The sequence below is a fragment of the Ascaphus truei genome, chromosome 5 (assembly GCF_040206685.1).
Source record: "Ascaphus truei isolate aAscTru1 chromosome 5, aAscTru1.hap1, whole genome shotgun sequence".
In the NCBI taxonomy this organism is placed as follows: Eukaryota; Metazoa; Chordata; class Amphibia; order Anura; family Ascaphidae; genus Ascaphus; species Ascaphus truei.
In genome coordinates this window covers 79,527,366-79,552,510 of record NC_134487.1, presented here as the reverse complement: position 1 = coordinate 79,552,510, position 25,145 = coordinate 79,527,366, and the positions used below count along the sequence as shown (strand labels likewise).

The following is a 25,145-nucleotide window of genomic DNA, read 5'->3' as shown; positions in this document are numbered from 1 at the left end:
AGCTGAAGCTGCGCAATGCGTTAGGTTTGTCCCAGCTCGCTCCCTGTAGCCAGGTGACATCTTAGGCTCTTGTGATTGGGTCACCGCCACAGGAAGCTAACAGTACGGAGGCCGGAGAGATAAAGGTGCAAGGCAGAGCAGCAGCCGGAGCATTCACCTGAGTGTGTCTGAAGCGCACCGCCACTGTGAGTTCGTTTCTATTTCATAAATAAAACGCTTTGCTATCACTTGGTTGGGAGGGGGAGTGACCTTTTAATCCCCTTGCTGCCAAAGGGGGGCAATGTGTAGCTGGCCTCTCTAGGCGGTGAACGGGTTAAATATGTTTACTCGCCACACATGAACAGAAGGAAGCTTTGAAGTGAGTGGCCTGGAGAGGTCCAACTATGTCTTCATATTCCTGACTATGTAAAGCACATTGGTGCTTATGTCTGTTTAACAATTGTATGGACCCAAAATACACAGTGTTTTACTGTGTATACAGAATACACAGCGCAAAACACAACTTGGTTTCCTAAGTGATGTCACCTAGTGTTTAACCATTTGGTCACCACATTATGGGGTCTGGCACTCCACGGGCCCCTGTGCTGTAGTGGCTTCGTTATGCCCAAGGAAAGGTTTTTGTCCCAGCTAGGATTCAATATGAAGGGAAATGGTAGAGGAGCACTGTTCCCTCTTGTGCTTCGCTCCTGCCGCTGTCCGCCTCGCACCCGTTCTGACCCTGTCTCTGTCCTTCTCTCATGCCTTGGTCTGCAGCACAGTATTGGCTGGCCTGGCTGTCAAAGTCACCTTTGCTACCAGCAACATTGCAATCTATCCTGTTTAAAGCAAGATAGGTTGCACTGTTGCTGGTCACAGTGACTGACAGGTCACTCAGCACGGTGTGGGGTACGGAGCAAGACACGAGAGGGAGATAATGGCAGGGCGATGCCCGAGAGAGGGGGACAGTGGTGGAGGCGAGGCATGAGAGAGAGGACAGAGCAGGAGCGAAGCGTGAAAGAGGAGGACAGAGCGAGACATGAGAGGGGGACAGCGGCTGGAGCGAGGCATGAGAGGGGGGACAGCAACGGGTGCGAGGTATAAGAGGGGGGAAGCGCCGGGTGTGATTCACAAGAAGGGGGTCAGCGGCGGGAGAGGCACAAGAGGGGGACAGCGGCGGGAGCGAGGCACAAGGAAGGGGGACACCAGCAGAAGCAAGGCACGAGAGGGGGACAGCGCCGGGTGCGAGGCACGAGAGGGGGACAGCGCCGGGTGCGAGGCACGAGAGGGGGACAGCGCTGGGTGCAAGGCATGAGAGGTTACAGCGCCGGGTGCGAGGCATGAGAGGGGGAAAGCGCCGGGTGCGAGGCACAAGAGATGGGGTCATATTATCAAAAAAAGAGTGACTGGTAACCAAATCACCCTCCAAAAAGAAGCACATTAGTGGTGCACACCAAGGCTGTTAAAACTTAACATTTAATAATATAAGATAATATAGCTCTACACTTGCTTATTGATATTATAAAGTGTGTATTGTCAAATAAACAATAAAATACAGTAAGAAACCTTGTCCGTGTATATGTATAAATGATATTCAGATATACATGCAATGTATTGTGTGTTGTCCTTATTTGCTACAATGAGGTTCTTGTGGGATGCTACCAGATAGAGCAATGAGTCTGTTGTGTCTATTTATCTATAAAAGCCATGAATGACATGACGCAGCTCTAACATCACTGCATAATATTAATGCTGATCTAATGAGAATCCACAGACCCTTACAATCTAAATATATGCAGTCTTGCACTTGACAAACTGTTCCCACTATATGAAGTGCAGTAGTTGTATCTGGACACAGTTGTTGTGAGTAATCCTATACCATAGGATTACCCGCCCCTGGCGAAGCTCCGCCCAGAAGAGAAACGCGTAGGGCATGTGACATGCTGACGTCATTACAGGGAAGTGCCGTTTGTCCACAATGAATCTTTGCTTATGAGAACATTGTAACATTGTGAGGATTGCTTCTATCTGTGTATTTAACACAATCGTGCTTGTGTGTGCTGTCTACACTTGTATTAGTGCACGCTGCATAGGGTGTTGGGAGTGTTTATGCTACACACAGAGAGAGTATACATTGAACTTTCTCAAATATACATATCAATTTATTGCATACCTTGACATGTGATCTTCAGAATATTGGTTGTGCACATAACCTCTTGTCACTGTTTGTACATCCAAATACAGTACAGGATTACTTATAACAACTGTGGTCAGACACAACTACTGCACTCATTATAGTGGTAATAGTCTGTCAAGTGCAAGACTGTGGTCAGATTCAACTACTGCACTCATTACAGTGGCAATAGTTTGTCAAGTGTAAGACTGCATATATTTAGATTGCAAGGGTCTGTGGATTCATATTAGATAAGCATTAATATTATACAGTGATGTTAGAGCTGCGTCATGTTATTCATGGCTTTTATAGATAGATAGCTACCACAGACTCGTTGCTCCATCTGTTAGCATTCTACAAGAACCTCATTGTAGCAACTCCTAGTTGCCCACTTTACATAACATCTTCTTATTGGTTGTACATCCTACTATATTATAGGATTACTCACAACAACTGTGTCCAGATACAACTACTGTACTTCATATAGTGGGAACAGTTTGTCAAGTGCAAGACTGCATATATTTAGATTGCAAGGGTCTGTGGATTCTCATTAGATCAGCAGTAATATTATGCAGTGATGTTAGAGCTGCGTCATGCCATTCATGGCTTTTATAGATAAATAGCCACCACAGACTCATTGCTCTTTCTGGTAGCATCCTACAAGAACCTCATTGTAGCAAATAAGGACAACACACAATACATTGCATGTATATCTGAATATCCTTTATACATATACACGGACAAGGTTTCTTCCTGTATTTTATTGTTTATTTGACAATACACACTTTATAATAACAATAAGCAAGTGTAGAGCTATATTATCTTATATTATTAAATGTTAAGTTTTAACTGCCTTGGTGGGCACCACTAATGTGCTTCTTTTTGGAGGGTGATTTGGTTACCAGTCACTCTTTTTTTGATAATATGATATCAATTTAAGCACATAGGTAGCACCCGTTGCCAACCTAGGCAATTTAGGCACCCTCATTAACTCATTTACTCTAATTTTGGTGAGCGTTGTGTTCTATATGTGCACAAGAGAAGGGGACAGCACCGGGTGCGAGGCACAAGAGAGGGGGACAGCGCCGGGTGCGAGGCACAAAAAAGGGGGACAGCGGCGGGATCGAGGCACAAGAGAGTTGAACACTGGCGGGTGCGAGGCACAAGAGGGGGGACAGTGCCGGGTGCGAGGCACAAGAGAGGGGGACAGTGCCGGGTGCAAGGAAACAGAGAAACAGCAGCGGGTGCGAGGCACGAGAGGGGAACAGAGCGAGGCACGAGAGGGGGACAGCTGCTGGAGCGAGGCACAAGCAGGGTTACAGTGGCGGGAACAAGGAAACAGAGAGAAGCAGCAACAGGTGCGAGGCACGAGGGTGGAGGGAAAGCGCCGGGTGCGAGGCACAAGAGAAGGGGACAATGGTGGGAGAGAGGCACAAAAGAGGGAGACAGCGGCGGGAGCGAGGCACGAGAGGGGGGCAGCGCCTGGTGCAAGGCACGAGAGGGTGACAGTGGCGGGTGCGAGGCACAAGAGAGGGGGACAAAAACAAAAAGAAACAGCGCAATACGCTCATAGTGAAGTATATCAAAACAAAATTGTATTGAAAAAAGGGGTAAGTATTCTGTGTTCATAAAATTTGTAGATCATAAGCATAGACAAATAGGTGAACCCCCGCAGCTGTCTGAAGGCGGTTGGTGTAGGTGCTCCCTAGGTAGGTATCAGTAATCAGACGAACAAAGAGCAGAAACCTAGAATGGGCACTCTGAACACCTGAAGGGTGATATGATGGACACGTTAAAACGTATACTTTATTATCCAAATTAAAATAGTGGGTATTAAAACGATAATTAAACGCTCCGATCCTATAAATATGAACACTCACTCAGTTAGGTGTTCTGGATCAAACTCAAATACACTGCATTTAAACACTAAATTGTGTACTGCAGTATAAACAGGTGGGTGTGATAGACCACTGTTCAGTGTGAACCAGGGTGCCGCTAAAGAACTGTACTGTATTAGTGTGTGCTAGTATAGAGACCCTGAGATGATAACACTGAACAGGCAAAAACTCAGTGTAGAGTCTGTTCAGAAACCCCTCAGGTGGAGACAAGTCTGCAGATACTATGGTTGCGTTACAGAAATCCAAAAGGTGATTAGTATCTGTATGGTAAACGGTACTGACCCAACACCAGCTCTGTTGTCAGAGCTGGTCTCTAAAGGATCAGTACTATATGAGAGGTAAAAGGTATGCGAACATAGTAACGGTGTAATAATATACAGCTTACTGCTACTGTATGACAGATCGAGTAACAGCTCCTGGTTAGCTGAGCTCCCTTTAGATCATCCGATCAGTGTGGGAGACTCCTTTGATAAATAGCACGCAGCAGTTACTGGCGAACACTGCCGCCTGCTGACTCGCGGGTAGGCATGTGAGTCTTGCGCGTGCACCCATCTGCCGACGCGCGCGTTTCGCGTAGCCGCTTCCTCAAGGCAAATACAAAGGGGATGAGGTTTTGCCTGTTCAGTGCTACTTGTGCATTAAGTGTGTATATCTAGTATTTTAACTTCCACATTTAGTTGGAATGGGACCAATTTTTAAGATCCCTTTAACTCAGCTTCACCTTACCTAGGGTTTATCATACACCCAGTGGAACTGAGCTAGGCTGTTTAGACCCTGATATTCAGGTCATTTACACCTTTAGCAACTTGACTTCACATCATTATGTCATAACTACATGGCCTGGACCTGCATTATCTAGTCAGATACCCTGTCATTCAGCACACTGGCAGACCTGACTAGGGTCCACCTCTTCATGTCAATTTGCTATATATTATCATCTCAGGGTCTCTATACTAGCACACACATTAGAGTTCTTTAGCGGCACCCTGGTTCACACTGAACAGTGGTCTATCACACCCACCTGTTCATACTGCAGTACACAATTTAGTGTTTAAGTGCAGTGTATTTGAGTTTGATCCAGAACACCTAACTGAGTATTCATACTTATAGGATCGGAGCGTTTAATTATCGTTTTAATACCCACTATTTTAATTTGGATAATAAAGTATAAGTTTTAACGTGTCCATCATATCACCCTTCAGGTGTTCAGAGTGCCCATTCTAGATCAGAAGCATGTCATGTGATTATCACATGTTGCCGGATCAGGACACTGGTCATCTGCAGGGCAGGACCCTCAGATGAACGGTCACAGGTGGTCTTGGGACGGCGTCGTCGCAGCTGTTAAAACCGCTTGTGGGCAGTTCATCAATGAAGCATACCAATTATCCTACACGTTTCGTAGCTGTAATGCTACTTCTTAAGAAGTAGCATTACAGCTACAAAACGCTTAGGATAATTGTTTTTATTGTTTCTGTTAATTTTAGCTTTTGTAGCCACTCTGTAGCCCCTACACTTCGTGTGTGTGTGTGTGTGTGTGTGTGTGTGTGTGTGTGTGTGTGTGTGTGTGTGTGGCTATTCAAGTGGTACACTTCATTGATGAACCGCCCACAAGCAGTTCTAACAGCTGCGACGACGCTGATTACTGCAGTGTTGCAGTGTTAGTGTGGAGCTTCTGGCATCTACTATAGCAATACTGTTTTGTCTTATGAACTTTATTGCATTTGGGATCGCATGATTCCGTGGACTTACCAACACTGATCGAGGTTCACTGTTGGACTTTACCAGCATAAAGAGTATTATTTCTCTTTACTGTGGAACTTTCTTCTACACCTGTTGTGGGAAACTCCCCTGATGAGACGCATGTTCCGGATTGGATTACTAGTGCTGCTTGTGAGGGAGAACACGCCGTCCCAAGACGACCTGTGACCGTTCATCTGAGGGTCCTGCTCCTGACCAGTGTCCTGATCCGGCGTTCGGTAACACATGTGATAATCACATGACATGCTTATGATCTACCATCTTTATGTACACAGACTATTTACCCCTTTTTTCAATACAATTTTGTTTTGCTATACTTCACTATGAGCGTATTGCCCTGTTTCTTTTTGTTTTTGTCTCTCTAGTGTTTTGGGGGTGTTGAGCCACCTCCGGTTTACAGCTGCAGACGCTCCCCGATTTTTTTACACGGTTTTGTATGTGTTTTATATTTCTGTATTCACAGTTGTAGAAAAAAGAAATAGGTGCAAAACAGCGCTAGGGATACTGATGAATAAATGTTCAGGCAGCCAGGTGAATGACTGGTGGTACAACCAGTCAGGGAAACAGATGAAACAAAGGGGTTAACCGGCGCCAAAGAGGGTAAATACCAGTCCTGTTGTGACAGTCCAAATACAGTCCTTGGGATGATGAATGGTGATGATTCTCACCTCAGCAGTGCATATGTGAAAAAAGAGAAAGAGAAATAATAGTGCAGTAAATCAACACAGGGGGGGGGGGGGGTGATCACAGATATTGACAAAAAACAACAAACAAGACATACAAACATATAACACTAGCACGGCCTAAATATTAATAAAAAGCATATTTATTGATGTGGAAATGTGCATAAACCGCATCCGGAGGGGTAAAATTGCAACCCTACTCACAAAATGCTGGAAAGGTACAGGCAGATCTGCTGTATGCAGCTGGGCTCTCAAGATGGCGACCGGAGCACTTGTGCTGGCGTCCACACGTGACTAGGAAGCCAGGCAGATGACTCAGATGACGAGGCCTCTGGGCGGACGTGACGTCACCCCCGTTGTGTATTCTCCACCGGCTCACAGGACTCCAGTCCTCCAGTCCTCATCAGCAGCCGCAATATCGCCGTACCTCGGTTCAAAACACTAGTTGGAGACTGCAGAGTTTCTCCTTTGGAACTGCAGACTTCACCACACTGGAACACTCTAAAAACTTGAAACTTCCCTGTTAGTCCGCCCAGAGGCCTCGTCATCTGAGTCATCTGCCTGGCTTCCTAGTCACGTGTGGACGCCAGCACAAGTGCTCCGGTCGCCATCTTGAGAGCCCAGCTGCATACAGCAGATCTGCCTGTACCTTTCCAGCATTTTGTGAGTAGGGTTGCAATTTTACCCCTCCGGATGCGGTTTATGCACATTTCCACATCAATAAATATGCTTTTTATTAATATTTAGGCCGTGCTAGTGTTATATGTTTGTATGTCTTGTTTGTTGTTTTTTGTCAATATCTGTGATCACCCCCCCCCCCCTGTGTTGATTTACTGCACTATTATTTCTCTTTCTCTTTTTTCACATATGCACTGCTGAGGTGAGAATCATCACCATTCATCATCCCAAGGACTGTATTTGGACTGTCACAACAGGACTGGTATTTACCCTCTTTGGCGCCGGTTAACCCCTTTGTTTCATCTGTATTCACAGTTGTGAATTTAAGGGTATTGGCATTTGCACTTGAAGTTTCTGTCACATTTATATACATTTTGAGGTTTACTCTGGTTGCGCACATATTCTCCTCACTGTCACAAGAGAGGGGGACAGCGCCAGGTGCGAGGCACAAGAGGGGGACAGCGCCGGGAGTGAGGCACGAGAGAGGGGGACAGAGCGGGAGCGAGGCACGAGAAGGGGACAGCGGCTGGAGTGAGACACAAGAGAAGGGGACAGCGGCGGGAGAGAGCCACGAGGGGGACAGCGACAGGAGAAAGGGACGAGAGGGGGGACAGCGGCAGGGGGGGGGGGGGAACGAGCGTGAGAGTGAGGCTTAAGAGATGTTGGCAATATTATTTGTAAAGATGGGCACATTTTTTTGGCGGATTTGCATCGGCCGGTTTCTTTGGTCCGTGGATTTCAGCGGATCAATCTTAAAAAGGGCAATTTTGCGTTTTGCGTATTTTTAAGTATTGCCAATACACTCTGCAGATTCAGCAATCCTTTGCCAGATTTTTGAGAATCCGTGGATCGGATTCAATGGCATTTTTGATGAATCTGCGCGGATTAAAATCGGCCAAATCTGTTTGCGGATTTTACACTGCGAAACATATTTTGGGGGCAAATGCAAGAAAATCCGGGAAACGGATTTGGGCGAATTCGCCCATCTCTAGTTATTTGTGCCAATGTTTTTTTTAATTGGTTTATAATTTATTTAATTTAATTGGGGAGTACTGCTGCATTTTGTTCCCCATCAATTTGGTGGTAATTGGAGCAATTGTCCGTGGTCCCACTCTCTCTCTGCTCATGGAGGGGAGGAAGACCTTGTGTGCATGATTATAACTCCGCATTACTGTGACTTGGTGCTTCGAGCAACCACAATTTACCCTTTTTTTTTTTCTACATTATTTAAAAAAATTCTGTTTATATTGCCGAAAGTAATATGAGTTAAGTAAGTCGTTTTCCTTTATTTTTGTATAAGTACTGTCCCAGTTTTGCTGCTGGAAATATGTCAAAGATGTAACTTCTTAAACACAGCCCGGTAAATGCAAAACGGATATTATTAGTGTTATTTATTAAGTCTGTGTGGCCATTATCAATTGTTAATGGAAATTGATGGTAGTGCAAATTTTCAATGCCTGGTCTTTGATAAAAATTAATTTAGGAACCTGTTGCATTTATGTACTTAAATGGGGAATATATACATATGGTGCAAAAATGTATAAGATAAAGGAGACTTTTGGTTTACATCCTTTGTCACATAACATTAGTATGGATTTTGCATAGGGACCTGCTATTGAGACTTAGGCCGAGCGTATAGTGCCCGCGACGGCGCCGCCGCCGCCCAAAAACAAATGCATTGCTGCAACTACGTGCGCTTATAGTAAGCGCGACAGGGACAATGTGACTGAGCGGCGTCGCGAATTTTGGTAGCTGGCAATATTTGATTTTTCAAGGGCTGTCTCCTCATGTGATAGCCCCCGAACCAATCAAATGCCAGTGCGCCCGCGACGCCGCCTCAAAGTGAAATATTCCTTTCACAAGCGGCGACGGCGATGGGTGACGTGACCTGTCGTGGGCACTATACGCGCGGCCTTACCTTGACGTGGTTAGCAGGCTTGGCATTATTTGATCAAAGGATGTAAACCAAAAGTCTCTTTTATCTTATAGATTTTTACACCATATATATATATTCCCCATTTATTGCTTTCCCAAAGGGAGAAGCGCAGGGATTCACTTTCTGTTTTTCACATTTGTATGCCAGCTGCATGCTCCTTACATGGAGAAGCGCGGTGATTATATATTTGTTATATATATCATCACTTGAGTCTAGGCGCAAAGTTCATCTCTCCTGTCTTGCCTTCAAATACTTTCTGGGCAAGCTACCCGTCTACCTGCACAAGCTCCTCACCCCTACCACATGCAGCAATTATCATCTGAGAGCTGATTCCAAAAGACTGTTCATATTCCCAAGGTTCAGCAAAGTATCCGCCGCTCCTCTTCTTACCGTGCACCCCAAAACTGGAACAATCTACCGGAGACTCTCACAGCCACCACCAGTCTAAATTCTTTCAAAATTAAAGCTGTCTCACATTTTAATCTGGTCTGTAACTGTTAAAGGAACCACACAAATAATCAGAAGATTATATACAGCCCCCTGTAGTTGCACTCAAAGTAAATGACAAAAGAGTTGTGATGTCAATGAAGGTATATGGCAATGAATAGCCAAATCCTAGTATAGGATACACAGACAAAATATCCGCACTACTAACTAAAAATAACAAAACTTTAATAATCTATGCTATAAAAACCGACGAAACACAATAAAAAATGCATACAAGTGCATCGATAAAAATCCCCAAATGTGTAGGGTAACGGTACTTATTGAACACAATGTATTCCAAATAGCTGTATAGTGATCCAAACTGCTATATAACAGGCTGCAGACTAATGCATAAAGGTATACACAACAGACTGGGTATTGCAGTATAGGGGAAACGCCGTCACGTCATGACGCTGACGCATGCGCGAACCGTGTCTTTGGAGTAACGGCAGCTCCCAACTGAATACGGAGTTCACAGGCTGCAGGAGACACTCATTTATCAGGTCGTATTGTGCCTTACAGGGACCCGCTTTACACACTACAGGGATACTCTAGTTTATACTAGTGGTGTGTTTGAACTGTATGCTATACGAACTATGCGGGCAGTTCTATGTATCCTCTATGCACCGTGACTGTATTTCATCTGGTTATATTACCATCACTAAGCACATGTAGCAGTACATACTGCGCTGAGGTGTATTTTTCACTGTTGGGTGCATTTACATACTGCGGGTCCCTTTCTCCTGCTCCCGCTGCTGGTGTCACTTACCCTGCGGCTGGAATTGGTTTTGCTGGGGATACGCTGTTTGGGTTATGGGTTTTGTTAGGTTCTCCTAACAGCTGTGACCTTATTGAGACGGTCTAGGGAGTAGATTAACCCATCCCTCTCACACACAGTGTGTACCTATAGAGGCCCTACCAGGTGTATCCCTATACTGCAATACCCAGTCTGTTGTGTATACCTTTATGCATTAGTCTGCAGCCTGTTATATAGCAGTTTGGATCACTATACAGCTATTTGGAACACATTGTGTTCAATAAGTACCGTTACCCTACACATTTGGGGATTTTTAAAGATGCACTTGTATGCATTTTTTATTGTGTTTCGTCGGTTTTTATAGCATAGATTATTAAAGTTTTGTTATTTTTAGTTAGTAGTGCGACCATTTTGTCTGTGTATCCTATACTAGGATTTGGCTATTCATTGCCATATACCGTCATTGACATCACAACTCTTTTGTCATTTACTTTGAGTGCAACTACAGGGGGCTGTATATAATCTTCTGATTATTTGTGTGGTTCCTATTTGTTTCCCCCTTGCACCAGGTAATTTGTGGTTCTATGTTTGTTGGTCTGGTGCAGCGACGTATATTTGTGTGTCTGTAACTGTTAAATACGCCTATAATATATATTATCTCTAATTGTCCATGCTATGTCTTGTATATAATGTATAGCCTTACTCACTTCTGTAAATATGTATTTGTAACCATGTATTATTTGTCATCATGACTTTACGCCCAGGACATACTTGAAAACGAGAGGTAACTCTCAATGTATTACTTCCTGGTAAAACATTGTGTGTGCGTGTGTGCGTGCATGTGTGCGTGCGTTTGTGCGTGCATGTAAAAAAAAATCCCTCCCTCCTGTGCTCACTATCCCACACCATTGTTATACACTCCCACTCCACACACACCTTTTGTAAAACGCTGTATACACTGTAGGCGCTTTTATAAATTTATATTTACATACAAACATACACACTCATACTCTCTTACATCACTAACATTCAGGGACCATTTAACACCTCATGTCATAAATCGCATTGTGACGGTGAGGGGGTACCCAGGCCAATAATAAAGGTATTAACCCCGGCCGGGTGCCCCTGAGCCATATTGGGGAGTTCGAAGTGTTAGCTCTGCAACCCAGGTATGGCATGTGCACTGTATTTCAATAAAGATGTATGTGTTTTACTGTTCCGGGAGTGCCAACCAGCGGAGATTCACAGGGCATGAGTTTCAGGGAGGAGTTTACGATAAAATGTTGTCAGGGTGTGTTTGGGTAGAAGGGGGTCAGACTTGCTGGTTACCCAAAATAATGTACCCAGGAATCCTACCAGATTCTTGGAGACTTGAAGACACAGCCCACCGGACAAAATCCTCCCTAGGAAGCAGGTAGCGGTTCATTGCCAGATCTCCTTGCTTCAGCACAGACCAGAACAGTAAGGCCTCTGCCATGTTCCCTGCTTGCTGGCGGAAGCGTGCTGAGGCGTGCTCCCGCTCAGCACTGAGCCCCTACAGCCGCAATTAGAGCGGCTTTAGTAGGGGCTCGCCTACGCTTCCGGAAGCGTAGGTCTTTAGGGAATTTAAAATTCCCCATATTGCCGGCGCGACAAGCCGGTCACGTGAGCGGTTCGCCCAATGAGGGCGAACCAGCTCCGTGATGTCACTGGCCCGCCCCCTGACGGCCCCCTGACAGCGCGTGCGGTAAGCAACCGCAAAGCCAGGGAAAGCACCCGCTTTCCCTGAGCCTCAGCGCGCCTCAGCACGCCAGCAGGGAGCCTGGCCGAGGCCTAAGACCGGGCAGGGGCAAATCACATTCCAGGGTCCCCCGGTATATGCTCAAACCCCCAGAACCCAGTGTAGGGGTTTGCAGTCTCTCCCACCAGGTATAAGGTGGCGAGAGTAAAAATGTTTTTAAGTTCAGCGCTTAAGGAATAAAAGCGGCTGTGTGCTAACTTTTGTTAGAAAGCTCCTAGCGCTCTGAAACTTGCTGTGCGCATAGTTCAGATAGGAACATGTAAAACAACCATAGTGTAATTTTTATAACTTTTTATAAAAATTGATGAATGAAAGTCCCCATCAAATAGTTTATTAGACATGATAGGCACATTTGGGATTGCATTCAGATCACCGGGGACCGGGAAACACTAATTTATTGTAGCCCCCACTTAGTATGCGTAGTGACTCGCTATAAATGAGCTGAGGATGTACAGCTCCGGACTTCTAAGGCATCCCGCTGGCTTGATGCCACAATGTCTGTACAAGCCCAGAGTTGAAAGGGCTCAATGTCCCTAAGTTGTCAGTTGGGGAGGGATTCCTCAAGTACTCCCATCCTAGTGTAAAGTCCGGGCAGTTTGGCAAATGGTGGCCAGCCCAGACTTACTGTCGCCAGGTAGAGGGGCTGAGTCTCATATGCTAAGAGGCAAAGGTGCTAGGTTGGCACATGCCCTTAGTGGAATGAGAAGCTCCCTCTGCCAGGTTTGTGAAGTATTGGCAACTCTAGGATAGATGGGAAAAGTTATTCCCACAGAGAGATTGGCTGCACTTGTTAGGTATAGGCTTCTGAACTCTATAAGAATTCCTGCAGTCCATCAGGAATCAGTTCTCTAAGATTAATCAAAGACTTCGTAAGGTACCAAGATTCCAAGTACCATTACCGTGGTGGCAGACCGAAGGAAGCAGCTCTGTCGAAGTACATAGCGGTGGCAACTTGCACCACTGACCGAGGACAGTTTCAAGCCGTTTCACGAGCAACTCCCGCTCCTGGGAAATTGCTCTTAAAGATTTTATTTTTCAACATTTCGTTCTGGAAACAAATTATTTCATTTGCCCCCATCCCAGTAAGTGTATTTTGAGTGTAATTGTTGAAGTGTGTGTGTGTGTGTGTGTGTGTGTGTGTGTGTGTGTGTGTGTGTGTGTGTGTGTGTGTGTGTGTGTGTGTGTGTGTGTGTGTGTGTGTGTGTGTGTGTGTGTGTGTGTGTGTGTGTGTCATTTTGTGGAATAAATGACAATTTATTTTACCTCCTTGCTTTGCTCAATCATATGATCCCGGGTATAAAGGTGTTAAAAGACCTGGTCTCCCGTGATACGCATACAGTACAGGGAGGAGGGATACGCTTCAGTCACAGATACATTCCAGGATGCACTGTTTTTTTTTTTTTTAATATTTTTTTCCTTTATTGGTGTCTTTTAAAGCACTTACATGAAGATATTGATATAACATTCACAGCATAGCATGACAAATCGTTGCAAAATACAGGCACATGGCAGTGAGGTATTCTGAGACACACAATAAACCTTTTTTTCTATTTTCAGTAGTGAAAAGAGAGGGGAGGACGAGGGACGGGTGGGATAGTTGGAAACGACATGGGGAAAAAGAGGGGGGGGGAAAGGGATTGTGGCGGGAAGGGCGCATCGGCCCTCGTCCCCGAGGGTATCAATGTTGGACCAGGGCTTGCATCAGTGAACAGTATCAAGTATTTATTTTTGATTATTAAGCTCGGCTAACACGGTACAGATGTGTGTGTGTGTGTGTGTGTGTGTATGTATGTGTGTTTTGTGAAATTATGAAAACATCTGAAATAATAAAGACATTTTTAGGAGACCAGTGCTGTTCTATAAAAAAAATTTTTTGTATGATTTCAAGCTGCATAAACATTTATAAACGTGCATATTAGGTAGATATATCTTTGTTCATTTAGTTCCAACAGTGTACTCTGCGCTTTACAAAAGATAAAACACAGGGAATTATTATACAATAAGTGCAACAAACAAAATCAGACAGGAAAGGAAATCCCTGCCCCGGAGAGCTTACAATCTAAGTATAATATGTTTATATATATATATATATATATATATAAATATATATATACAGGCATACCCCGGTTTAAGGACACTCACTTTAAGTACACTCGCGAGTAAGTACATCTCGCTCAATAGGCAAACGGCAGCTCACGCATGCGCCTGTCAGCACGTCCTGAACAGCAATACCGGCTCCCTACCTGTACCGAAGCTGTGCGCAAGCGGGGAGACTATAGAGCCTGTTACACATGTGTTATTTACATCACTTATGCACGTATATGACGATTGCAGTACAGAACATGCATCGATAAGTGGGAAAAAGGTAGTGCTTCACTTTAAGTATATTTTCGCTTTACATACATGCTCCGGTCCCATTGCGTACGTTAATGCGGGGTATGCCTGTATATATATATATATATATATATATATATATATATATTGCATTTGCTAATCTTGTTAATATTTTTTTCTTTTTAAGAAAATGAGCGGAGGGCTAGCGCCTAGTAAAAGCACCGTGTACGTGTCCAATCTGCCCTTCTCGCTTACCAACAATGATTTGCACAGGGTATGTACTTGTTCACAGGCTCCCCAGGTAGCCTTCCTGACACACGGCGTGGGCTCTATATTGTGCAAAGGAGATTCTAACACGGTTTCTCTCTTCCATGTTTCTTGCAGATTTTTTCTAAGTATGGAAAAGTAGTCAAGTAAGTTGGGTGCATTTTATTCCAGCGTGTTGAGCTGCCGACTGACAATATTAAAACAAATCTCCCAATGCCAATATGAGTTTAATTCATATAATGTTTGTATCTTGCCCCCTGGGCAAGCCCTGCACTGTAAACAAAACACTATAAATATACTAGTCTTAAACCTAATTTCTTAATCTCTTAGCTTCCCAGTTTACCATCGTAACCGTTAGACTGTAATGGGCCTTGGGAAGAACGTCATTTTAACTTAGGAGACAATTTGAGGCTTATTCTATATGTTGAGACGGGCAATTTGGGAGTTTTCGGTCAAAATTTCTCATGGGGGATTTTGTGGCCGAAAACGGCCTGATCAGCTGCTTCTACTGATATAGAATAAGCCCCTTAAAACTTCAAACATCTTCTGTACGAAGCGCCAAATTGTAACAATAAAACCCGTTTTGGAAAGAGCAGGAAGAGATCAAACAAACAAAATGGCGAGCAACGTGTACTGCTGCTTTAAGTTACATATTTTATTATTGACAGGGAGTTAGATTGATGAAGTATGTCATATTCATGGTTAATCTTTGGCTACATAAATTATAAATAAAATGTAAAAATATCTGATGCTGGTGGATATTTGTATGATTTGCAAACAAAGTATTGGTTTGGTTATCTGCTGCTGATGTGACACCATACTGGCATTTCAGCAGAGTTAACTGTAGTAACTATCTACATTGCACACAGTCACCTAGAGGAAAAAACAAGTGGGCACAAATGATGGCTTTATATAGGTCTCCTGGTATTTGCATACAAGGTTGTAGGATCCTCCCGGGCCCTTTATCCTTCTTTACTTTCTTCTCATCTCTCACCTTTTTTCTGTGAATATACACAAATACCATAAATGTTGTTATTCATTTGTGTTACATTGTACATTTGATTGAAAACTGGAGTGCAGATAATGACTACTGTACAACAGCGAATGTTATTACAATATAGAGTTGTTTTATTTCTATATATTTCAGAGTCACCATTTTGAAGGACAAAGATTCTCGGAGGAGTAAAGGGGTCGCATTTGTTTTATATTTAGATAAGGAACCCGCACAGAATTGCGTTCGAGCTCTCAACAACAAACAAGTATGTTTCCAATAAAAAAAAAAAATCCCTTTTCTCTGACACACTAATCATCTCGGAGAGAACTGTAGGGTAATTTGTGCCTTTCATGTAGCTGTTTGGCAGGGTAATAAAAGCCAGCATTGCTGTAGACAATGGGAGAGCAGCTGAATTCATCCGGAGGCGTAATTACACTGACAAGTCCAGATGTTATGAGTGCGGGGTGAGTAAAGCAAATCCTCTAGGACTATCCGTGTGCTTTTTATTAGCAGATTTTGTAATCATTTTTCCGTGTTTGAAAAGGACTACTGTGAAATAAATAACTAGAATTATAAAATACTACGCAAACGAATGTCTTCTCGGCTCACTGAACATTCGGTTTTATAATTGAAGACACGGAGATTTAAGCTGCTTTCACACCACAGAGAATTATATGATATTCTGGTATGTATGTATGTATATCTTTATTTATATAGCGCCATCAATGTACATAGAGATTTACAGCAGTAATACACGTGACATAATACGAATAAGCGCTTAATACATAAAGGTAGACTTTAGGAAAAGGAGAGCTTACAATCTAAGTCATGATACACCTAGAGATTAAAGTGCATGTGCAACACATTTGTGTTAACATATAAAGAGAATGTTAGAGCAATACGGCATGAAAATAGCATATTTCAAAACTAACATATTACGTTTTATAGATTGTGTATCAAGGCACTTTGCCAATTACACCCCATGTGTGTCCGCTTGAGACTGAATGGAAGAAATGACATGATTTACATATTTCAGTGGGATGTCTCAAACCACTTTGTGTTCGTGCTTCACCCTTTACAGGTGTGTCAAAAAAAAAAAAGTATTAAGTCAGAGGTGGTGAAAAATTCTCTTGATAATGAACGATGCCAAACAAAATAATCTTTCTTATAGAAAGTTCACACGTAATCATGAACATGCGGCAGCATTAAGCCAAACATTGTATCATCACACTCTTCAAAATTGCATTATATTTCGTTTAGACAATATCACCCCAAACAGATCAGAGCCTCATGGTACTGTATTAACAGCTGCTTGTCCGCAGTTTCAGACTACAGTATACGGTATAAAGCTTTGTAACCCACACACACAGGCTAAATAAAATAAACTACTATTGTGAAAAAACAGTGCAATTGAGTACTACTGTAGGTAATCAGAAATTGTACTGTGTGCTCGTTTTCTTTTTTTCTCTAGCCTGCCACTTTAATAAACCTAATTCTTAATTAAACGCCGAATCTGGTGGAAATGTTACACCTGTCTTGTGTTTGCCTTCTAACTTTATCTCGCTTCTGACAAAACGTATCTGTCTAAATGCTTAACTTGCTTCAAATGCTCTAGTGCTATCAGTTACCTTTTTAAACATCTAGTGTGTACCAAACTCTGCAGTCTTGGGATAGAGATGTTAACGAGTATAATTCCTGAAACAAACGGAAATTCCTTGACAAAATCATACCTTGAAGGCCCTAGTCAGTATGCTGTGATGCCACTTCTCATTGCTGGAGTTCAGCTCTGTTCAAATTAATGGGACTGTGAGTGCACACACAAGTGACTTCACAGTATATTGAATAAGGAGGTCAGTTGACTTGCAGGCCTTTATGTGTCATTGGTACCAGTTACCAATTTCTGTGTATAATATCTTAGTTTTACCATTTTTTTATTTTTAACTAGAAATAATTGTGCCTTTTTATTCTGCAGATTCGGCTTACGGTACTTTAAAAAAAATTCATTTTGTGTGTAGATATAGATATATATCTCTATCTCAAAGTGGTTCAGAAACACATTTTAATTGTTACCAATAGTTTATACTCCGTTTTTTTTCTTCCTTGAAGGACACAGGACACCTGAGTTATGCTTGTCCCAAAAATATGCTAGGAGAACGAGAACCTCCACAAAAGAAAGAAAAGAAGAAAAGGAAAAAACTTGCTGAACAAGAAGAAGAAATGTAAGGATTGTAAAATCCCAGTTTATCTGTGTTATATTAATTATAAACAGTATAGTGTTTGTTCCCTTACATTATCCAGTCTATGCATATTCATCATTTTTACTTTCAGTCATGAAGAGGAACAAAGCGAAGATGAAGGTGAAGACCCAGCTCTTGATAGCCTCAGTCAAGCTATAGCTTTCCAGGTACAAAACAGATTTTTGTTTTTTAAGATGTAAAAATGTCCTTGATATTCGAATTACAATAAATAGTTTGTAGGCTTACCCAAGCATAGACTGATAGTGGGCTTATTAATACCAGTGGTAAGACATTGATTGCATGTATCTGTTCACCTGTTGTCATAATTGTTATATCTTTGTCATTTAATATAATAATTGAATGTAAATAATAATTGTTCATATAAATGACAACATAATATACAAGGAATACAAAATATCAGCCTATTCAAAGGTTAAAACCCTTTTATCAACTTCCCTTATGTTTATTTTAGTATTGCAAAGGACCTGATTTTAGTTGAGATGTAATCACACAAATATTGGTTGCTATTTCTAAACGACCCGATGTAGAGTCAATAGGAGCTGGTCTTAAAATATGCTAAGCACAGGGCCGGCCATACCTCTTGCGGGTCCCAAGTCGGCATGCTGGCAGCGTGGCCCCATCTCCTCCAGCCAGCGTCACCCCTCTGGCAGCGTTACAACGTTATGGCGGTATGTGACGTCGGGTCTCCATGACAATGGGACGCTGCAGGAGGAGGGGTGACAAGGCCGCTCCAGAGAGGGTAAGATAAGACACTGGCCCTTGCTCCCTCCTCCAGCTCTCCCCTCTTCTCCTGTCGGACGTAAGTTGGGTCCCGGTGCCAACAGGAGGAGGGAGCACGGGGCCCACCGAAGGCGCGGAACCCAAGGCAACCGCTTTGCTATCCGTCCAGTAAATCGGAGCAACATTGATTTATAGAAGCAAGTCAGACATCAGTGAAAATAAAAAGTTAACTCACACTACACATGGAGAAAACTGCAGCAGGGCCACAACCTATAAGTTGGTTGTGATTTTTTTTCTCCATGTTCTCCAAGAACTTTTCTGATTTCATCCTCCCATCTTACTTTTGATCATCGTCTTGGTCTTTTAAGTTCCCTGGAAATGCAGTCGAGTACTATCTTTGTTCAACGATGGTTATTTCTTTTCATATGTCCGGCCCACTGGCATTTTAATTTCTTCAACCTTATGATGATGTCGCAGACTTGTTTGATTTCGAACCGATTCATTCTCTTTCCTGTCTCTTCGGCTAATACTCAGCATACATCTCTCCATTAGGTCTTTGAGTTGTCTAAAATTTCTAAATTATTGAACATTTAGTATTCAAGTTTAACTTGTCGAAAATATTCCTCTTGGAGCACAGTGGAAGGTTCCCTTGTAAGATTATCTTATTTCTTCCAAATGTGCTCCATCCCATATTCATTCTTCTATTTATTTCATTCAAAGGGTTCCCATCAATTGTTACTTGCCGTCCAAGGTACACATGGTCTTCGACTTCTTCTTTTAGTTCTATTCCATTTATTTTGATCTTTGCAGAGTTGACACATTTGTTCAATCGCACTTCTGAGATTAATATGGAGGCCCACTTTCTTGTTACCTGCAAGTCGTAGTTGACTCCAGTATTCACAATTCAAGTGTTGCTGTGAAAACTTTGGTGACATGGTGTCTTCCTGTCGCAATCTTGCTGATCCTTATTTTCCTTGTATCTTTATGTAATCTGTACATGTAATGGATGGTGTGACATTCCGTAAATGTTTCTTAGAAAATCAATATACTATTCTTGAACACTGAGGTGTAGACAGAATCAAAGGCTTTTAGGTAATCTAGAATCTTAAACTGAGTGGTAGAAAGTATTGATTACTTCAGGAAATTACTTCTTGTACAACTTGGATGTGGTCCATTGTTTTGTATCTACTGCAAAATCCTGCCTGTTCTCTAGGCTGGGTAAAGTCCAGTGTCTGTTGCAGTCGATTAGTGAAGCCTTCTCATTCTTCATGGATTTTATTGGTTTTGCCGCTTCTTCAGGAAAGACACATGGCACATTGGTGGTTTCTTGTCACTCTTCCTCTGCTGGATTATGTCCTGTTTTTTCTGTGTTCTTGTGCAATTTCATGTAGAAGTCCTCAACTCCCTTTATATCTGCATGGTCTTTTATTGTTGATCCTTCCTCTTGTTTGAGTGCAATGATTTGCTTCTTGCCAATCACAAGTCGCTCCTACAGCATCTTTTTAAGCTTTTGTTATCTTCAATAGTCTTCTTTGCCATATCATAGTTACATTGTCTTACATCTTCAGTTACATGTTTGTTGTTTGTCTTGCACAGCTCTGCATATTCAGTTATTAGTCTTGCGCCTTGTGATTACTTTATTTCTTGCCGTCTGCTCAGTAATTACTTTGTCTCATAAGATCTTTTCTTATCCTGTTTTTTGTTAGCGATTCCTCCAGTTTTTTCTGCGCTTTCAATCACAGTACAATCTTCATAATTGTTTGTTAAAGTGTCCCCATTAATTTCGAGCAAGTTGAAGCGATTTCTCAGCTCTGGTTAAAATTCTCTACTGTTATTCTTGAGGGTTTTGATATCAATAATTTTTTGTCTTCTTTTTAATTAGTTTTCTTCTATGTTCGCATTGTAATTTGCAGCGAACAAATTAGTGATCACTTGATATACACATATACATATGTTTTAAACAAAAGGAAGAAAAAAGACAGCGCCAAAGAGTGATAAATAACCCAGAGTGAATATAATATAAAAAAAGGAATGTGCCCAAACAGAAGTGCAAAGAGCAAATATATATATTCAATGTATAAATACAGTGATACACAATGTATAATTTGTCAATAAAATCAAAAAGTCATAATTTCAAGTGTAGAAGCGGAAAAACACAGTCCATCTAAGGAAGAAAGGGGATTCAAATTAGCCCCATAGTTCAAAGGGTTAACAAGGCTTTTAATAACCCAGTCCAAATAGACTTGCGCTACCGGAGACTGGCAGCTCTGAAATGGATGAAATCACACCCAGAAGCAAATCTAACAAGAGAGCGCGCGCTCCATAGCGTAACAAAGTAAAAACAAATACAGTATTTATATTTACTTTGTTACGCTATGGCGCGCGCACTCTCTTGTTTCTCTTTTTATATACATATGTTTGTTCCTATACGATGCCACCAGTAACACCAAGTTGTACAACGTTAATATTTTAAAGGTGTTATAAGATATTAATGTTAAAAAAAAAAATAGCCATCTGGCAGAGCCATATGATAAATACTTTAGCAGTTCTGTTGTTGTGGGGAAATAAAAACAAAAAAACAAAAAGGACATTTCACAGTATGGCCTGTGTGCATAATTATGAAGTTATTGGGACTAGTCAAATAATATCTTAATGAGATTACTTGGCAGTAATTTAATTTCAGAAAATAAAACATCACATTTATTTTGTTTACATTTATTTTTGGAATGTTACATCTGTTATTTAAAGTCTACAGCAGCTTTGGATTTAGTAGCAGTCATGTTTAATGTTATCACCACCCTCTTGAACCTTGGGGGTTGTAAATCATCAATTGCACCACACAGTAGACCAGGTCTTTGCAATCTTTCCTGCTCACGCCCCCCCCCCCCTTCCAGCTTCCCTCCCTGCTCGCGCCCCCCCCCCCCCCTCCCTTACCGGCTCCCAGCATCAAATGACATCGCGGGGTGACATCACGTTGCCATGCCAATGAGACGTCACATGACCCCGCGGCGTCATTTGACGCCGTGTTGCCATGGCGACGCAACGCCAAAGAGAAGGTAAGTGTAGTTGCAGAGGCCTCACGCGATCTCCCGGCATTAATTTAAATGCCTTGGGGGAAGAGCACGGGACCCCTGCAACGCCCGCGCCCCCCTGAATTATTTTGTGCCCCCCAGTTTGCGCACCGCTGCAGTAGACTATTAAGTTTATTTATAACAAATGTTTTATCAGGAAGTAATACATTGAGAGTTGCCTCTCGTTTTCAAGTTTGTCCTGGGCACAGTTATGATGACAGATACATGGTTAACGTTAAAAGAACAGTGTTATACAGTCAATTCACAGACACTTAATGGACAGTTGGAGTTGGAAAATTGGGTACATAGGATAAAAGGGCTGGTGAGTTTCAATCTGAAACTAGAGCAGCTTTAACATCAGCAAACGGCTCACAACCTTCAGCTGCACCAAAGGCTGTCCGCCTTTGGGGCTACGCAGATGTAGACTAAAGGGGTTCCGATTGAATGCAGCTGTGGTTTCAAAAAGTCCTTTATCAAGTTGTTGATGTAAACACATAACTAAGAAAAATAATTTTCTAAATTGCTGCTCCGAAAATATTCCTTCATAGCTTTGTAAAAACTATAGGGTATACATACTGGGCTAGGAGATTCAATGAGCCTTATCGGAGAGGCTCAGGAAAAGTTTGTGATATAGTTTCTATGATATATGCATAGAAAACAGCTCTGTGCTGCTTGGTGGGGTGGATCACGTGAACACGCTTCTTCAGGCAAGAGGACAAATAAATAAGGATAATAATCTGCCTGAAAGGGAATTGCATTTGAGATCACTTTTGAGAGAGATCCTTTTTGAAGGTGGTGGGGGAAATGCAGCTTTAAAAACAACAACATTAATTATTCTACAGGGACATTGATACTTTGTTTGAATGTAGATGTTCTGCTTTGTAGTTTTACAAATTAATGACACACTCTCTTTGTATTATCTGCACTGTATTACAGCAAGCAAGAATTGATCAAGAGAAGAACAAATTCAGACCGAACACAGGTGAAGGTTCAATGTCCTATGATTCAAGGCGACCAAGAATTAAAAAAAGTGCTTATTTCAGTGATGAAGAAGAACTTAGTGACTGAGTTGATCACAATACTGTTATCACCTGTGACTTTGTTCTGCTGCCCAGATCTCAACAAGAAGAAGTTTTTGCACATTTCCACCGGGGCTTGATGAATTGCGTAATAAGACGCCAACAAAGCTTTGGATACAGTACTTTGTTATTTTTAAGTGACTGCAGGATTGGACTCATGGGTTTTTGTCTTGTTACTGAAGAAATGTAATTGATTTATATCTAAAACATTTTTTTTGTCTAGTCAGAAAATAGTTTGCATTAGGTATAGTAAGTACGATGTGTGTACATTTATTGCATATATTGCTTTACATTAAAGTTACATGGAAATACCAGAACCTTTGGAAAGTTGAATTATTAGATGGCAATTCTACCCAGCAAATTATGCTATAATTTTACCATTACTTACCTACGGCCTTCAGTACCAGAGGGGCAATGCGGGTCCCCTTCCATTAAAGAGGTTACAACTAAAAATTGGGATTCTATTAAAGGCATTTTATAGTAAGACCAGACAAAGCCATTGTTGTGGCAATGTATGTTGTGAATACATTTGCGGCAAAGTTCCATAGGACCATCTGTTGGATAGCCAGTGATAATAAGTGGGATGTGTCCACCCACAAAAAAGATTCCAACTAAGCAAATGTTGCAAAAATGACTTTGTACTTCATTATGCTTATATTTTATTATGAAAGACTGTAAATATTACAGCGCTCCTCACTATAGAAGTTTGCTGCTGGTTAAAAGATAGACAACAGACGACAGAGAAGCCCAATGCTACATCAAACATGACAGAAATACACAGTAAAATACTTATATATTCTCTTGAAAAAGGGTCATTTAGTTTAACCCTTTGGCCAAAGCGTTGTAAACTTGCGAGTCACGACAAGGCAAACATCCATTCACAAGTCCTAACACTACCAAATAAAATACCAATATACCTCTATTAGGATTAAAATTCTCATTTACCTCTATTAGGAGGGAGAAAGACCACATCGGATCTATATCCAGTAGAATGAAAGGACCTACTACATTACACACCTAAATTACACACACAACACCTGGTAAAAAGATAGGCCTTACATATAGAAAAACAAAAAGAACGATTCCTGCGCTCCTACTAATTAGGCTAAAATGAAATAGTGATCTCATGAATAAGGGTTATTTAGTTAAACCCTTTGGCCAAAGCATTATAAGCCTGCAGCCAACATCAAGGCATAACCGAATTGCAGGTACCTACACTGAATATATGTAATTATTGTCCCTTGGACTAGTGAAACTTTTGAGTAAGCCCTGAAGGGGTTAAATAAAGCATATGCTTTTGGGAGTTGTGCAATTAAAAGCTGGCTAAAGCCAGTATCATAGTTACTTTACTATAGCGGTAAACTGTGGGTGCACAAATTCCCTATTGTGAATATAATAAAACTTACATATAATTCTTTCTGTCAGCCTTATAAATTCACCTACACTTGGAGGGTGATGTGCAGACTGACACTGAAGTGTAATATACCTGTACTAAATGGAAAATTGGTAGGGGCTCTTTCCTCACTAGTCCAAGGGACAATAATTACATATATTCAGTGTAGGTACCTGCAATTCGGTTATGCCTTGACTCTTTGGCCAAAGGGTTTAACTAAATAACCCTTATTCATGAGATCACAATTTTATTTTAGCCTAATTGGTAGGAGCGCAGGATCGTTCTTTATGTTTTTATATTTTATTATGTCCACTGTAGTTTTTGTGTGACACTGATGCAGAATAAATGTGACATTGACCCTGTTAAGGGATTAAGGCCCATAAATGCTAAGCAATGTCAAAACATAAGGCAAATTGACAGGTTAGATTCCCTGTCTGATAACTACGCATGGGAGACATGTATAGCAGTTGAGCCCAGCACTAAACTGGTTAATCTCCGCATGGGACCTCTAAACACCTGAGGTTCGAACGTGTACGTGACGTCATTGAAACCCTGAACTACGTTTCGCGTGAAGCTTTTTTTTTTTAAAGGGTTCGTTTTCTTGTCCCTGCATTATTTTAAATATGTAATATTAAAGATTACTTTTTATTTTCAACAATTATGCTCACCAGATTTAATTAGGCGACCAATTTCAATTAATATTTTTGCATTTATAATACCCTTTGTTACATTACACACAGTATCTTCTCTGGTACATCTGTGTGAAGTGCATTATATCATCCCATTCTTTTCTTACATCTCAACACGAGAATTAATATACACTGCCAAAGTGGGTAATTGAGTGCACATTATAGGGGTCTTCCTACCTAGTTCTCCACATTCTGGAGAATGCTTTGGCTAAGAC

The 25,145-nt window shown here is 41.9% G+C and overlaps 1 protein-coding gene across 1 annotated transcript; it reads left to right on the top strand.

Annotated features, from left to right (window-relative positions):
• The first annotated feature begins 65 nt into the window (after positions 1-65).
• ZCRB1 (zinc finger CCHC-type and RNA binding motif containing 1) lies at positions 66-23,165 on the top strand. The gene is made up of 8 exons (XM_075600092.1): positions 66-185; positions 14,647-14,733; positions 14,844-14,872; positions 15,874-15,985; positions 16,077-16,184; positions 17,827-17,939; positions 18,049-18,124; positions 22,706-23,165. Exons 2-8 carry the CDS (start codon positions 14,650-14,652, stop codon positions 22,835-22,837), a joined length of 654 nt encoding a protein of 217 aa, XP_075456207.1. The 5' UTR covers positions 66-185; positions 14,647-14,649; the 3' UTR covers positions 22,838-23,165.
• Positions 23,166-25,145: the final 1,980 nt, after the last annotated feature.